Genomic DNA, 18,067 nt, shown 5'->3' with positions numbered 1-18,067 from the left:
TATGTAGTTTTAAACATCCCTAATGTGCTGTAAATACCTTGAGGTGATAGATACTCTCCTCTGTGTCCAAGTCAATGCACATTGACTTTTTCTTCATGGCCATGACAGAGAGACCAACATCAATGCGACCTCGTAACCTCCCCTTTTTCAACTGAGCAATCAATCACACAGTAAGGGATGAAAAGGCAATCTCTGGCAGTGTCTCAGCTGATTTAAGCAAGTTTTGGTAAATGCACATAAGCATCAAAGAAAGTGTGTATGTAGTATGTGCACTCACATCAGTCCCTGTTTTGGCATAAGTAAGGATACCCCTTTCAAGCACGAAATATCTCTGTTAAACACGGAAGAGTCATACAGGTTTAAAACAACATGAGGGTGAGTAAATAGTGACAGAATTTACATTTTTGGGAAGCTATCCCTTTACATGACAAAATTATTCATATTGGCTTGACTGTTTTACAGCAAGTTAAAAGCACATTTCCAAAGCAACATGCAATAGATTTGGTTTTGTGAATGCTTCTGTCATGTGATCACTTTATGCCAGCCTTTCATTGGCCACTTCCTCTTTTTCAACAGCAAGCCCTCCTGCTTCTGAATATTTCCTGTCAAGGCCCGTAAGTCCTCAACCAACTCCCAGTTGTCCTAAAGAAATGAGACAAAGGGGAAGAGGTGTAACATTTAAAAAGCTGTCTCAGAGCATAAGGAAAAAATATTGGAAAATACCCCTGACAAGTCATGAGGTTAAAAAATAAACACATTTTTTTTTTTTTGTGCTTTGCATGGGGATACTTATAAAATTAGACTTTTCAGTAGAACAACATATAAAAACTGCTGATGTAGATGTTAAATCAATACAAACAGAGAAATGACAAAAGCAACTGCGTGTACATTTGCACACTTTAAAATGTATTAATGTTATTGCATTAGATAATGAAATATCAAGTTAAGACAGATAGCACAAGCTAAAATTTTACAAAAGCGTTTGTTAGGGTTTAAATGAAAAAACAAAAGATATGCTGTTCAAAATTAAGATAATATGTCTTTTGCACTGTATTTTGTAAAATATTTGACTCCACGCATTACCATATTTGTAGCACCCATCAATAAAGTTCTCTTAGGTCACTTTAAAGGAGAATTGAAACCATTTGTCTTACCTGTCTGTTGTCTTCACCTGAGGAGTTACTCTCTTTCCTTTGAGGGAATGATGTCATGGTTGGTGAGGTGGACATGGGTGATGTCATCTTTGGAGACACCACTCCATTTTGCTCTTCTGAACTCATCTTGACATTAACTTACTATGGAGACAAAAACAGGCAACTCACTCAACAAAATATTACCACAGTTCCCAAATTACTATACATCAGGTGGCCAGCAGAGGGCGAAAGAGACAGACAAATAAAGTGCAATAGAGCTTCCAGGTCAAGGAAAAAGATGGGGAAAGTAAAAGGCAGCACTTTAGTGCATTACATATATGTTTTATTGCATGTAATATTTGCTCAATGGCGTAGATTTGGCTTGAACATGGGGGGGTTGCATTTACATGTTTCCATTGATCATGGTATAAATGTTGGGGGTGGGGGGTTGTACTTGCTTGTTTTGATTATTGGGGGTTACCTCCCCCCCATCCCCCCTGGAACCTACATCCTTGTATTTGCTTATGAAATTCTATTCACTCATGTGTGGGTCAGGTTTTGCCTACACTTTACACTTAAATGCTACTAGGGGTTTGGGTTATTCTGTATTAGCCTAATTATAATTAGCTTTATAAAAAACAATAGAAGTCTATGGCATGGCCTCATTTAGATATATAGTTTATCTAACTAGATATATACAGTTTTAAACAGCATTCACACTGGGCTTCGATTCCGGGAATTTTCCGGAAAAATTACAAAGGAACCTTCAGTTTGAACGAAGCTGGAATGCCATAAAATTTGAAAATCTGTGATAGTGTGACAGAATAGAAAGAGACAGAGAGAGATAGAGAGCGAGAGAGAGAAAGAGAGAGAGAGACAGAGTGTAGTCAGAACACACTGTTTTGAATGCACAGGCATGCATGTCCTAAACTTGGGACACACTGTTCTTTTGCTCTTACCCTTCCTTATTTCAGTGTACACATGTATGCTTATGTACGTGAAAAAAAAAACAAAAAAACAGCAAACTGTTTAATTTTACTTGCCTCATCTTTCCTTCTCAATCTCAGTGTGCCCCCATCAAATTGGCAAAATCCCAAACTGTACAAATACAAAAATCAAATATGGCGACAATCTTTCTTAATCTAACTTTGCTTTTGACAAACAAGTCAAGGGCAGACTGTCCCTCTAACATCCAGTATATACACTTATCAAACTCAAGCAAATCTTTTCAGGCAAACACAACCCGTAAACTACTTCAAAGTGACCACAAACTTTTAAAACAAATTTATGAAGCGTGCACACCCAACCACACACAGACACACATGTATGTAAGCTTTGTGTTTACATTTAACATAGGTTAAAGCTTGTAAAAATTACACTATATGGCCACAAGTTTGAGGACACCCCCTTCTAATTAACGAATTTGGTTACTCCATTAAATCCAGTAAAGAAAAATCTTAATGTTTCTTTATGTAATGGCTTGGGCTTTGTGTGCTTCCAAATTTGTGGCAACTGTTTGGGGATAGCCCTTTTCTGATCCAGCATGACAATGCCCCTGTGAACAAAGTGAGGTCCATAAAGAAATGGTTTACTGTATCTAGTGTGGAAGAAATTGACTGGCCTGCACAAAGCCCAGACCTGAACCCCACTGATCACTTTTGGGGTGAACTTGAACAGCAACTGTAAGTCAGGCCCCATCGACCAACATCAGTTCCTGACCTCACTGATAGCCTTGTGTCTGAATGAGAGCAAATCCCTGCATCCATGTTACTACATACAGTATAGTGGAAAGCCTTCCCAAAAGAGTGGAAGCTGTTATTACAGCAAAGGGGGAAATTGATGCCTAAGCTTTTGAAATCAAATGTTCATCAAGCACATATGGTGTCCACAAACTTTTGGCCATATAGTGTATGAAGAGGGAATAGGGAGATTGAAAAGACATAGGACGAATAATTTAAAATGCCATTTTTGTGTACTTGAAGGGCACTGTGGGAAGGGGTTGCTCAAAACAAAAGTAACTTCACTAAGAGCCTTCTACAAGACTGTTAGCAGACAATGTGTACAGACAGTGGTCAATTAAAGAAAGAAATGTTGTTGTTTAAAATCATGTTATGCTTGGTGGCACTTATTTATTTAAGATCTTCCCTGGGATTTTAAAGTGCTCAATTGCTCTCATGTACCCAATGACTATAAGCAGAATACATACTTTAATTTTTGTTTTTACCAGTGTCACATGGGGAGATGGTACACAATTTAACCCTCCTAATATCTTAGAAAATGCACCCTCCTTTTGTCCTTTGGGTCATTTCTGACCTGCATTGAAAACCACATAAAATGCATAAGTTGCTGATTCGTGTACAACAGCACTAAAGACACCCCTTAATGACAATCTTTTTTAATGTGGTCCAAAAGTGTATAATGATGGGGGAAAAAATAAATATATTGAATAATAATGGAGTAACATACATTTTCAAGATTAAAAAAAAAAGCTTACAAACTTGGCAAACATTAGCATATGATGTCTTGTGTTATGTTTATTTCAATCACTTTTGGCATTTTATAATATCGCAACAATATTACAACAATTTCTGATTAATTCTGTTTATAGAAAATCAACAGTGTACATTTTAATCACAAATTAATCTCTATTGCCTTTTCCAGCAGTCAGAATGTGCCCACTTTGCAGGTCCATTACAACAAATCCATTCCTTCCCACTACTGTTAAAAAAAAGCTGTTGCAGTGTTACAGGGGTTTAGGAAGGTGCTGTGATGTTATTTTTTTTTCTTCGTCTGCCATCTAGTGTTTTAGGAGAAATAACATCTAATAGCTTGTTTACCACTTGGGGGCCTTTAGCCCCATTATACCCCATCACCTAAAATCATGTGTGACAAATCTTTCTTGCTCTTGTTGGGGAGGAGGAAGCGGGAGCCGGGTGAACAATCCAACTTTAGTCACTTTTAATCACACTTTTCAGCACAACAAACATGGTCGGCTTTTCAGCCTAATAAATACACACACATACACAAAAGCATTGCTTTTCAGCCTGCTGACACACACACACTCGGCTTCGTGCATCTCTCTCCTCCGTCTGCCACTGTCTCCTCTCCTTAAATACTCCCGTAACTCCTCACTGGAACACGAGACAGGTGTGGAGCACAGGTGGAACTCATTCACCACTCATCTCCCCCGGCCCCACTCTGCCCAGACACCGCTCGGCCATGGCCCCATTGCCACATCATGTTATTAACCTTATTTACGAACATATTATCTGTTCAAACTGTAGAAAAAATACTCTCTCTGAGTGTGTGGACATGTGCATGTGTGCACAAACCTCATTTGAGAGGAAAGTATGCAATTTGTGAGAAAGATGCAGTGCCCAGAATGGGGCTAGGGGCTAAATGTGAGAAAAATGTAATTATTTTAAGGGCCAAATTTGATTCATTGATGTGCAAAAAACTATTTAAAGCTGCATAACATCCAGAAAGTAAACAGGTCAAAGGCCACAACTGGTTTTTTCCCCATACAGGTTAAAATTGACCTATTAAGACAAATGGAAGGGACAATTTCCACTGATATTCATCTTAAACAATTACATACACAAATCATTTCAGTTTTCATTTAGTTTGTTTTGATGGTCTTGACAATCACAACGTTTGGTTCCAATACCAAAAATTATGCATTGTTTTCCAGTACCGGGTCAAAAATGACCCCAACACAATATAAGGGTTAAATACTTTTGAATTAAATAGGCACAAAGAGGCAATATTCAATGCAAAAACAAAAAAAAAAAAACAAACAAACAAAAAACAATTTGTCACAATCTTAACAGCTATACGCATGCGCATTTTACTGCTCTGATATCAAGGTAACATTCTGATTATAAAGTGGCAGTGACTTGTTGGTTTGTGTAGGGCAAGGTTCCTGAAAAAAAAAAAAACAACTTTAATGAACAATCTAGATCTCCATGTCCTCCATGCGAGTCAGCTGTTCCTGCTCATCTACAAACGGGATCTACTGCACTTTCCATAATTGCAGGTTCAATTATTAGACCTATTAGCATTAATATTGTTATTGTTCTTAAGAATAATATAACGAAGTATTGCATTAATTTCAATAAAGAAAAGCCCGTGAGCCAATGTTTTCTTATAAATTATTTTTAATATTAGGTTATGCATCAAATTTTTTTCTGTACAGTGTTATTCTTAATGTGCACTATTCCACGTGTATTTGTATCACAGTATCTTGTGTTATATTATACAGGCATTAATCCAGACATTACAAAAAGAGTACTTGGCTTCGGGAGTCCATTTGGAATATACTCGTAGCAAAATACAAGCGCAAATAAAAATAGGACGTATATTTATACAACAGCGCTCTTTACTCATCTCACTCGCAAAAAAAAACACAGATCACATTCTCACATAATCGTCACAGATTTGGTGTGAACAGGTCTTTAGCGCGGGCCAAATATTTGTCTCTTGCGGGCCGGATGTGGCCCGCAGGCCGCCTATTGAGGAACCCTGGTGTAGAGTGTTCCAAACGCACACATATGAGAGAATAGTGACTCTTTGCCTACTGCTCTGGGCCTAGTTGATAAAAGCTTCTTTGTAAGGGTTTACTTAACTTACTGTCTCATAGAATCACATTACTATACCTTTATTTTTGCTGAATGATTTTTACGTGGCTTGTTGTACATTTCGCGGCAGTTTCCTGGTGAAAGAAACACTAGAGTGATTACAACAACTATGATTTTTATTCACTTTCAAACAAATCACAAATAAAATGGCTGATTATCAGTTAATAAACACTTTTCACACTGTTACTCACACAATGCTATCTGATGACAATAAAATTATTTGACTATAGTGCCTGACATTTTAACGTTTGCATTACATCAGGGCTGTCACTATCATTTATTTTGGTAATCGAGTAATCTAGCGATTATTCTGACGATTAATCGAAAAAATATTTAACAACTCAGATTGCATAAGTTGTGAATCATGTTTGGCTAAAATGCGTTCATTAGCCGAAGTTTTGATGCACTTTACAATTGAATAACAACCACAAAACTACACCCAAACCAGACCTATAATATAAAAAATTTATATAATTCAAGGTGATAGAGATTGGCTACTCCAGGTGCGCACACCTTTTTTTTTTGTAAAAAAAAAAAAAAAAAAAAATTTGTAAGATCTGCTTTTTCTTTAAATAGTTCAACATGATCGAGATATTTCAGTTTAAAACTCAAATATGGGAAAACAGGCTATAGAAATAAAATATTTTATCTTTTCGGAAACAGTGTCTGCCTACCAATCTTGTTTAATGAGGATGAGTTATATTCATGTTTGAACTATTTTATGGAGATATAAAAGACATTGTATTTGTTTGTTGTTGTTTTTTTTTTTAACTATAACTTACATGCAACACAGAATACAATAAAAACAATAATTGCTTCATTGAGAGACTAGGGATGGGCATTTTGGTCATTTTGTCTACTCGAGTACTCAGACTAATTACTCAAGTTGAGTACTCAAGGGGCAATTACATGTTCATAACTGTATATATAATAATATGTCTGACAAACATCTATGGCTGCTGCATTGCGTCTTGTTGTTCTAGTGTATCATCTATTCATTATTATAGGCTGTTATAAAATAAAATGTTACAAAATGTACAAAAGATTGCATAATCAAAATATAATGCATCATATTTTGCATTATGTGAAGATTTGCTGCCCAACTCTGAAAGAATGTGCACAACGCACGTCAGTCTGTTCTTCCTTCAGGTTACTGTAGTAATCTTAGTAAGTGTGCACCAGATTTTTAGTGACTGTCTGAACCGTCTATTTTCAAATTACAGGAGACGCCATAACCATTGCGTTTTAATATGCGTGTTAAGTTGAAGTTCAGTTTTGAAGATGCTGCATTGTGTTCAATTTAACTGCGCTCTGTCTAGCTATTTGAAACACTCGCCTGCTGTACACTGCCACACGTGCCTGGTGTGTGTGTGTGTGTGTGTGTGTGTGTGTCCCCAAATGTTCGCTCTTGTGAGGAAAGCCGCGATGCTCTGTATTGTTGTTGCTGTGATTCATGAAGCATTCCATTCAACTCGGAGAGTCTGAATTTCTACCTTTCAACTGAGGAAAGTGCAACGGAATGACAATTTATATCTGATATCTAACTTGGAAACTCGAGCGGAAATCTTCATTTATTTATCGTCGAGATACAGGTGTGTGTTACGTCACACAGGGCAGGGAGGTTTAGTCAGTGACAATCATTCAATTTTATTATATAATATCCATTAACGAGTCAAAGTTCTTACATTAAATGATAATAAAGCGTGTTTAGCAAACGTTTTACAGAGACAGGTTTTCAAAACACGGTTAATTACACTCTCTTTGTTTTGATTATGGTAACGATAGCATTGTAGCATCGTATCAGTTTGTTTGCCATGAGAAGTCTCTAATAATCAATGTACCCCTAAAAGTCACAATGTAATCAATCTCAAAATTAAAAATAAGGCTCCCTCTTTGACACGTTTGTGTTTAGTTGTCAGGTAATTGTCACTGGATTTCGAATTAAGTGAAAAGTCACATCATGCGTGATCACTATCGATCATCGTTTTCATGATCGATCATTGCTGCCACGTCCGAGTACCCAAGTCCAAAATATTTATCGGAAGTGGGGCATTGCGATCTATTACAAACTTAATCATCATGAAATCTAATTTACATGAGGAGGAAGATCGCATTAACATTTAAATTGTAATTAATTTACACAGCATCTAGCATCTAGACACGCATAACCGCAAATCGCTTACCGCGTGTGTCCAGCGGGTCTGTGGAAACTGGATGTTTTCTTTTTGAGTTCTGTTGCATTGCTGAAGTGATGTTATGGTGTTTCAGGTCCTGCATTGTTTTTCAAATCTAAAGTGAAGTGCTCTCCCACAGCTGACACCTCTTGTTGTTTTGTTGTTATGTGTATGGACCCTAGTCCGTGGACTGCACCACTTCCTCCTTATTTTCGATTTGTCAATTCGGCAATTTTGTAATCGAGGAATTTTTTTAATCGAGTAATCGAATTAAATCAAGTAATCATGACAGCTCTACATTACATAACCAACTACATTTACAAGCTTATTCAAATGTGATAAAGTTGTTCGATTGCAATCAATTTGCGCAGCAGCTCAACTAACAGAACTTTGCACTTGTGATGCAAAGGCTTGGGCGAAGAGTCCTGAAGAGCACCAGAAAATAGACATGGTTGCTTCAGCAATTTGCACTTTTCATCTCACATTTGCTTTCTATGACATTATCAGTTAGGTTTAGGTTGCAGGTTTAGGGTCAACATGATCACACGGGAAGTCGGCATACTGTTTCCGAAAGTTCCGGTACCCTACGATTGGCAACAGTATGCCGACTCACTGACATGCCCTATCTCCCATCGGACATATTTGGAACAGCTCAACAACAATTACTTTCCCTTGTGGCACGACTGTTAGTGCATTGCGTCAGTTGCATGGGAGACCACAGTTCAATCCCCATTCAAATGGGGAAGTAATCATGTTTGTATAAACAATCAAAGTGTGCTTTCAAAGTGTGATATGAAGGTTGCATTTTTATCCATAACATTGCATTTTGTCTCTACTAATGATTATGTTTAGATTTGGGTTTTGGTTGGGGGGTAGATTAAATAAAATAAACATTTCGCTTCACTGTTTTACACCCTGTTCAGCAGAAAATAATTCTTTTTACAACCGGCTTCTGGTGACCTGTCCTGGATATAAATGGATGTCACACTTGTTTATATGCTCTGAAACACTTACCGCTTTAGCCTCTGGAGGCAGTGTTTTCAAATTCGGTCAACGTATATCGATTTCGGCTAACACACACCTGCTGAATTTTATGTGAGATCAGGCTGTTAAGGTAGGGAGGTAGGTAGGTTTTGTTGATTTAAAACATGATAAGAGCATTAACTTCCAACCTCATTTGTTTGGGTGAATATTTAACTCGCTTTTAGTGCCACAGAGTGGACATTTCACCTCGGAACTTGAGTATAATAAATCATGTAATGTAATTTTGCAAAAATGTCACCACAGCCACATAATTTTCATGAGATCAGGCTAAGTTTCTTGCAACTGGGTCTGCCCTCCAGAGTGAGTATGCAGTAGACCTGTCGCGATTATCAAATAATCGTCTGATCGCAGTTATTTGATCTAATCAAATTATTGTGCAATTCAAATTCTGATCACATTTTGCTCAAATATAAAGTCCACAAATATCGTTTTTGTGTTTTAATTTAACATTCACGCAATGGGAAATGATCTTGGTCAATGCAGATTCATACATGCAGTGTTAATGACATGCAGTGACACAGAGGAGGAGAAGGCTGCTTACTCTATTTCAGTGGAGATGATAGACTAAAGAGAACTATTTTAAAATAAGACACAGAATCTCAAAGGTCTTCCTTCATGAGAAATAAGGGCTTGTGAGTGTAATCGGAGAGTGTTAAAGTAACGTGAGAGTGAAGAATTTATATTAAAAAAAATGTTACTATAATACAATATAATATATAAATTCAGGTTGGCAGGGTTCCAAAAACAACAGTGTAAATGTTAAATGTACGAGACTAAACTTGACCAAAAAGAGAGACATACTGTATTTTAAGTATTTGGAAATATTTTGATATTTAAAACATTATATTTCATGTCATTCATAAGTGTTTAAAGCCTTAAAGGAAAACTTATTTCCCTATTTTATTATACGATTCCAATTTGATTTGAATAAATTACCTTTTTAACCCTTTTCTTTCCTAACAGAATGCTAATAGACACAGTCACAGAATACAACTAAAGCAATAAGACACCAGAGGTTCTCCATATCCATGATTTTAATCTGGTTAAGGGGTGTTGTTAGGGAGTTAGGCTTGACACAATTGGGGTAAAATCCAGGCTGATTTCTTGAAATTACGCGACTGTGGTGACATATTTGCTACATTTATTACGTGCTTCATTACATGTATCACGAGCTAAATGTTCCAATTCTCACAAACAATTGGAATTATGAAGGTTAATGCTCTAGCGAGTTTTAAATAAACAAAACCTTCTTCTCCAGACATGGCTTGTCTATATAGGCAGGTAGGGCTGAGCCCCACCTAAATATTCATCCACTTAAAAACACAGATCCATTTACTAGACTGGTAATAATGTAATTTGTTTGCCCATATATGTGTTCAAAATGCTGACATATGTATTTAAATGCAGGCCTAGTATAAGATTTTATCCTATTTATAAGTCGTAAAGTAGCTGAAAGGTCTGTTAAACAGTGTTTGATTTAGATATTGAAGCATGCGGGGCAGAGGGACGTTTCCATATAGTTGCATTTTTCTTTGCATGCCATCGTTTCAATATTCATCATCTTTATTCATAACAACTGTGTTTCCTCCAGACAAGTTTTGTATTACCTTGAATGTAACATGATCTACCTCAAAATAAACATAATAAATGAGACATGGTCAAACACTTAATGATATCGGAATATTTAATAAATAAGAGCCTATAATATCTACCTACACACACACGATATGAAAACGAGTTTACATGCTGATGCTAACTGTCCCGGGTCCTGACTGGTTTATGTAAGCAAAGTACAGAATGCTAGTGTTGCAAGTTCAATATTACATTTATTGTCATTCAGAATTTACACAGGTGTAATGTACAAGAGATACAAATATTTTAATAAAGAGCCAAGACTGCAACAGAAGAGCACTTACAAACAGGAGAAACTTTAGACAGTAGCCCTATGATGCGTTTAGATTACACTGATATCCGATCACAATGCGTCCCCGACTACCTCTGGATCAGGACAAGCAGATCAGAACACATTCCGATCATAAACGTGTTTACACTTGTTATTTCAATACGTATGTGCAGTTTGTGGACAACATCCAGATACAGTTAGCATTTTAATGCCAAAAGTCTTTGGATGTTATAAGACAGCATTGTATGAAGGACAGGACGAAAAGTACGTTTATAAACTGATAATCTGCCGTTTTACTCGTGATTTGTGTGAAAGTGAATAAAAGTCAAAGTTGTTGTAATGCCGCTAGTGTATATTTCACCAGAAAACTGCTGTGATACGTACAACGAGCCACATCAAAAATGTAGATATAGTAATGTGATTCTATGAGACCAGGTTGCTAAAATGACTGAGTGTCTTGAGTGACTTATTGTTTTTTTTAAAACAGCAACAACAGAACTATAATAAAAGACAGATATTCAAGATATTATTAGATTTGCTGATGACAATAATAATCACAACTCGATTTTTAATGGTTTGTATCGACTTGGCTTATTAATGTAGAATGCAGTGGATGTATGGTCACAGGTGTGTGCAACAGCTTTGAATGGGGCTCATCCAGATTTTAGAGTCGGAACTATCCGTCTACTAATGCTAGTTTGAGCAAGATTATAGAATGGTAAACTGTGAATGTCTGACATTGAGCAAAGAGTGCCTTGTCTGATGATGAGGGTGAATAACCTATAATGTAAACAGGGTGAAGGCCAACACAATATGACCAGAATAAGCTGTAGGGCCAAAAAAAGAAAAGGAAACCTGCTCACTTCAATGACTACTGACATTTCTGACCCTGACTTTTATGGCATTTGAAAACACACATAGAATGTGGGTGTATGTATGCACAAAATATCAGAACTGGCCCTGAATAATGCCAGTCAATCATTAACACCACATAACTTTGTCATAATTAATGAGCTGTAGGGTGAGGGCTGTACAGTGGGACCAAGGGCACTAATGCTTTAAAGAAGCTGCATTAATAACAAATACAGGGACAGAGTAAAAGGAGTAAAGGTTGTTTGACTTGTCCTTGATGGATAATGAACTGGGGGAAGTTCCTTCTAGAGTTGTTATAGAGGAAGTCAATGATGTCATTAAAGGGGGAAAAAAAAATCAATGTAACCTTTGAGGTCTTCAAAAGATGCTTTAGGTCAGTGGAACATTTAGCCACATCCTTTGATTTTGTAAGCATGATCTCACAGGGGCAATTTAAGCTTACAAATTCAAGTGTATTGGTTAGACAGGGACTGCACGACCTCATGTCACTGCATCATGAGAATCTACATGAAAATGTAAGAAAGCAAAAACAACACCCTTGAAAGTAAAATTCACCCCAAAATAAAAATTCTGTCATAATTTACTCACCCTCATGTTGTCCCAAACCCCATATGAATGTCGTTCTTATGTGGAACACAAAGGGGGAAAATGTCATAAATATCAACAAAAAGGATCATGAAAGTAGTCCTTGCGGCTTGTGCCTCATATTGTGAGCCTTCTGAAGGCATAACAAAAACAACCTGAACTTTTTCAGTAAAAATCTTGACGTCTGTTCATGGTGGCGTGCATTTTCACACAAAAACTTGCATAGTTTTTAGCGCTAAGTAATGCAAGTACTACGGTGAACGCTTCTCTCATAGCACTTATGAACACAAAGAATATCGGTTAGTTTCTGCCTTAAGACCTACAACATGATGCAAGTGCTACATGAACTACTTTTATGATACCTTTAGTTGGTTTTTTATCTTTAACGTGGGGCACTATCTCCTGCCATTGTATTGAGAAGACGGATCACAATATTGATTAAATTTTTTACTTCTGTGGTCCACAGAATAAAGGAAGTCATATGGGTTTGGAACGACATGAGGGTGAGTAAATTATAACAGAAGTTTCATTTTTGGGTGAATTAATCCTTTAAAGCAATATTCCGGGTTCAACACAAGTTAAACGGCATAATATTGATTTTCGCACTTACAATGGAAGTGAATGGGGCCAATCCATTAACGTTAAAATACTCACTGTTTCAAAAGTATAGCAACAAGACATAAACAATATGCGTGTTAACATGATTTTAGTGTGATAAAATCACTTACTAGCCTTTTCTATGTAAAGTTATAACCAATTTTACAACTTCATTGTCATAATGTAATGTTAACAAACCCTAAAACGACTGTAAAATTATGCTTTAAACAACTTTACAGCTCAAATAATACACAAGTTTTAACAGAACAATTAATGCAAGTGCTTCTATAAAATTATAAACTTCACATTTCTGCCTTTAATCCATCCCAAATTTGGCCCCATTCACTTCCATTTTAAGTGCCTCACTGCAACCTCGATTATTGCTTTTTTAAAGAAAAGGAGGGACAATTCAAAATTATTTTTTTTGTGATAATCAATATTATGCCAAAAATGCTGTCGATTGAGCTTAAAGGAATATTCCAGGTTCAACAAAAATAAAGCTCAATCGACAGCATTTGTGGTATAATATTGATTACAGCAAAAAATAATTTCAAATTGTCCCTCCTTTTCTTTATCATTTTATAAAAGCACTTACATTAAACCTTCTATTAAAACTCATGTATTGTAAATTTTAGTTTTAAGTCATTTTTACAGTTATTTTAGGGTTTGTTGACATTACATTATGGCAATGATGCCACACAACTTCTTGTTCAGTCACTTGTCATAACTAGACTGGACTACTGTAACGCTCTCATTGCAGGCCTTCCTGCATGCGCAATTACACCCCTGCAAATGATGCAGAATGCAGCAGCACATCTGGTCTTTAATGAACCAAAGAGAGTGCATGTTACACCACTCCTTGTCTCTCATCACTGGCTACCGGTTGATGCACGTATCAAATTCAAGGCTCTGATGCTGGCATACAGAACAGTCACTGGGTCTGCTCCAGCATCACTCAAAAAAATGAACTTAGTTGGAGTCAGTTTACTGAATAATTTCTTGTTCACATTACTAAACAAACACAAGCAACTGCATAAAATGTGTTTAACTTAGTTATTTCAACAAAAAACGTGTCTTGTCACCTTTACTTTAGGCGTTTCTGTTCAGTCAACAAATCAATGTTTAGTGAAACGCACAAATACAAGAAAACCAAAACGGGATGTCCCTTTGTGCACACCGTATGTAAATGCAGCAGCGTGAAACACACTGAGGAGATTATATTGGTGACTTTGTAAGGTATGAATATTTTGCCATCCTGAAAAATACTGCCAATAAAAGTATATACACTATATAGTAGTGTACACTATATAGTACACTATATAGTTTTATTACTTCAGGATGTACGTTTATGTCATAGTCTGGCTCTGATTTTCTATTACAATATACGTGTTCTTTCATTGTAGATGAGCTGTTTAAGGCAGACGAACCAGATTGAAGAGATTATTTCGGCAACTTGTGGTAGTGGTGTAGTGGACTAAAGCACTGAACTGATAAGTGGAAGGTTGCTGGTTTGATCCCCACAGCCACCACATTGTGTCCTTGAGCAAGGCACTTAACTCCAGGTTGCTCCAGGGGGATTGTCCCTGTAATCAGGGCACTGTAAGTTGCTTTGGATAAAAGTGTCTGCCAAATGCATAAATGTAAATGAAACTTTGTAAGGTATTAATATTTTGAAATCCTTTGACAGCCTGACAAATACTGCCAAAAAAATAATAAACTGATGTAGAAGACCAAATAGTTTTTGTACTTCAGGTTATGAGTTTTTGTCGGAGTCTGGACATGCATCTTGATTTTTTTTTTTTTTTTCTGTAGTCTTTTTTCAAATTTAATCAGTTATGTGACATTTTCAAGACCATGTGGCAATGTAAGGACTGTAAGAAAATATACTATAGGACAAAACACTATACACTCGGAATACACATCATGATAGACGGTACAAAAACAAGAAGAAATTATGTGCAATAGTAGATTAATTACTAACTCTATCAATAAAATGAAAACTGTTTAACTGTTGTTGTTTTTCTCCTTGTTTTAGGACATCGACTTTGAGAAAGCTGAGAGAGACATGGCTAATACAGTCATTGGAATTTTCATTGTCCGAGCCGAAGGTGCAGGACCTGAAGAACCACCATTGTATGTTGGGATCATTGTTGAAGGAGTGAAAGTGCTTCAGGAGCTTGGAGATGTCACCAAGGCTTGTGCTCTGCTCTTGGCAGTAATATATAGCTTGATTCTGAGCTATCCATCTGATCTCAAGTACACCTTTGAGTTTCTTCAGAAGGTGTTAATGGAACTTGATGCAAACAAACTTTCACACAAAATACAGGTACTTAAAAACAAACTTATGGAATAAATCATTGCATGTTCAGTTTCTTATTCCAGTGCAATGCTGCGGTTTATATTGTTGTTCAATTTATTATGTTTTTTTTCTCAGAACTGTGAAATTTTATTTTTTTGCTTTTATTTTATTGATCAAAAATATATGTCAGCCATAAATGTTCCTTTTAATAAGGGCTAAAAAAACCTGTCGAGTTCTGTAGCATTTTGGGGTATGCTGCCAATATTGAGTTGATGTCATGTTCATTTCTAGTATTTCTTTTAAGAAAAAAAAAAAAAGATTTATTATAAGGCTTGGCTGTATTGCAAATAAAAAGCTGTTTGTTTCTGCAAAATATGTCTGATTATTTAATGGTTTTCTTGTACACTTGTATGGCAATGTATTATAATTACAATGTAACTGAAATCCATAACAAATATTTATTGCATACTAAAAATTCAACATAACATTAAGTAAACTGTAAATGTATATTTATAGTATGTAACAGTGACTTTACTAGGATTTCTTTAGTTCATACAACTAATTTAAATTTAAGGAATATTTGTCAACTTTACATAAACCTTTTTGTAAATACAACATACATTGTTTTGTTGAGATTACTTAACAAAGCTATGTGGAACCCACTTGCTGAAGTTTTTTTAAGTAAATACAACATTTCATTTTTTTTAGTGTACCTAAAATCATTTCTGCAGAGCTACGTTCCCACCAGAAACCTGCGGTCGGCTAAGGAACGGCGCCTTTTTGTACCAACACAAAGAGGCACCAAAACACTTTCCCGGACTTTCGGTTTCATCGTACCACATTGGTGGAATGACCTTCCCAACTCCATCTGTGAAGCTGACTCACTTTCTGTCTTCAAAAAACGGCTAAAAATATCTTTTCCATGAGCACTTATCCAGTCACACTCGCAAAAAAATAATTCTTGTTGCACTTTAATTTGTCTTGAATACTATTATTCTGATGCTAGTGAAACTTTGTAATACAGCACTTTGATGATTTGCTTATAATGTATTCCTCTTTTGTAAGTCGCTTTGGATAAAAGCATCAGCCAAATGAATAAATGTAAATGTAAATGCAACGGAGTTGTAAAATTGGTTATAACTTTACATAGAAAGGCTAGTAAGTGATTTTATCACACTAAAATCATATTAACACACATATTGTTTACATCTTGTTGATATACTTTTAAAACAGTGAGTATTCTAATGTTTATTGATTGGCCCCATTCACTTCCATTGTAAGTGTCTCACTGGAACCCAGATTTTTTTTTTTTTTTTTTTTTTAAAGAAAAGGATGGACAAGTCAAAATACTTTTTTATGGTAATCAGAATTATTCCACAAATGCTGTCGATTGAGCTTAACTTGTATTAAACCCAGAATATTCCTTTAAAGTCTCCTTAAAATGCATTATCTTTATCAAGTGGCACTTGACATACAATTCTCTGAGCAGAGTTGCACATTGTTGCACAAAAGGGCACATTCATATATATATATATATATATATATATATATATATATATATATATATATATAAAATAAAACTGATTACATTTATGAACACTGGAGTATAGAGTCTGTTAGCCATAAAGCAAGAATTTGTATTAATCTATGGATTGTACATGAGTACATGGCATTTGACAAGCCACTTAAGTCAATTCAGAACCATTTAAAACCACAAAGTCTTCAGCTTAATACCATGAAAGTCCCACTAAACCTCAACAATAATGACGACAGTACAAATAAGAAACCATGTTTGACGATATTCCCCATTGTTCAGAACTAAATAAATAAAAACAACAACAAAAGCTGCTAAGGTTGTAACCAAAGCTACATACAACGAGCTGACAAATGATCATGCAACACAACAATATTTGCATTTGTGGCGCGATATGAAAGTCTGCTGGTGCTGTGTGGATCCGAATGATTTCCGTTCCCGCAGCAACGCGATGCGCCAATGAGTCTCTGACCTACCACATCCGCTGCAACTCATATGACACACCATACAACACAAAACCTTAAACCTCTCAAAACAGACCAAACGCAAAGCTGCCTGGAAGCACTCACACAGAGAGAGAAATAGATTCAGTGAAGGATAAACAGGGTCACATGAGTCAGTCTATCCATCCTGTAGACGTTGGAAGAAATTATTTATTTAGGGTTTCTAAGGAGACACAGTACACAATGGAGGTTAATCAGACAACAAACGTTGACTGGTGATCGTCAGATCGTGGCTTGGAAATTATGGACAAAACACACTTTCATATCCGTATATTAGAATGAGAATACATGGAATGTGTCTTAAGACGGTTTCTCATGGTTACGGGGCAGAGTTAAAGTGACTATGAATCACAGATACAATACGATCTTCCAAACCTTATCACCTTCCCTTAAAGTACAACATGCTAGCGCTTTTTGATCATTAAAAAAAAACATACTTAAACTTTTCCGTGCGTAAAATGAACACAAACTCAGTTCCTACCACAGTCGCCAAGTTCAGAGTGACAGCGTGGCGAGTCTGGTCTGTCGTCGTGTCACTGATGGTCTACTTATTAAAACGCCTTTTCAGCACATTTACACTTTGTACCTGTCACCGGGCTCACCGTCCCTCTTCCTCTACCTGCCGAGGACTGATATTCGGTAACTTCGCTTCGAGGAAGGTTACCTAGACCGAAGTATCCATGATTACAACCGTCGCTGTAATCCGAGAGTGAAGCGGAAAGTAGTAGATACAGGTTTTAGTTTACAGCTTCAAACTCGTATTCTCTCGTGTAGTGTTTTGAGTT

The 18,067-nt window shown here is 36.3% G+C and overlaps 1 protein-coding gene and 1 long non-coding RNA gene across 4 annotated transcripts in view; one reads left to right on the top strand and one right to left on the bottom strand.

Moving 5' to 3' along the window:
• The window catches only part of LOC127424902 (uncharacterized), a 39,154-nt gene extending 23,431 nt beyond the window's left edge, over positions 1-15,723 (top strand). The window contains exon 3 of the long non-coding RNA XR_007894537.1: positions 14,982-15,723. This is a non-coding gene — a long non-coding RNA (uncharacterized LOC127424902). The remainder of the gene's footprint in view (positions 1-14,981) is intronic.
• The window catches only part of LOC127424896 (oxysterol-binding protein-related protein 3-like), a 31,904-nt gene extending 13,837 nt beyond the window's left edge, over positions 1-18,067 (bottom strand). The window contains exons 1-5 of one of the 3 annotated variants that reach the window (XM_051670431.1): positions 17,764-18,067; positions 1,155-1,295; positions 535-642; positions 278-331; positions 38-151 (exon numbers count right to left, since the gene is read on the bottom strand). In XM_051670431.1, the coding sequence (XP_051526391.1) occupies positions 38-151; positions 278-331; positions 535-642; positions 1,155-1,280 (402 nt within the window). In that variant the 5' untranslated portion in view covers positions 1,281-1,295; positions 17,764-18,067. The remainder of the gene's footprint in view (positions 1-37; positions 152-277; positions 332-534; positions 643-1,154; positions 1,296-17,763) is intronic. The other 2 variants (XM_051670432.1, XM_051670433.1) reach the window with 2 other exon arrangements.

This window comes from Myxocyprinus asiaticus, chromosome 34 (assembly GCF_019703515.2).
Source record: "Myxocyprinus asiaticus isolate MX2 ecotype Aquarium Trade chromosome 34, UBuf_Myxa_2, whole genome shotgun sequence".
Taxonomy (NCBI): Eukaryota; Metazoa; Chordata; class Actinopteri; order Cypriniformes; family Catostomidae; genus Myxocyprinus; species Myxocyprinus asiaticus.
The sequence above is the reverse complement of the archived record's forward strand: the minus strand, read 5'-3'. Positions and strand labels throughout refer to the sequence as shown.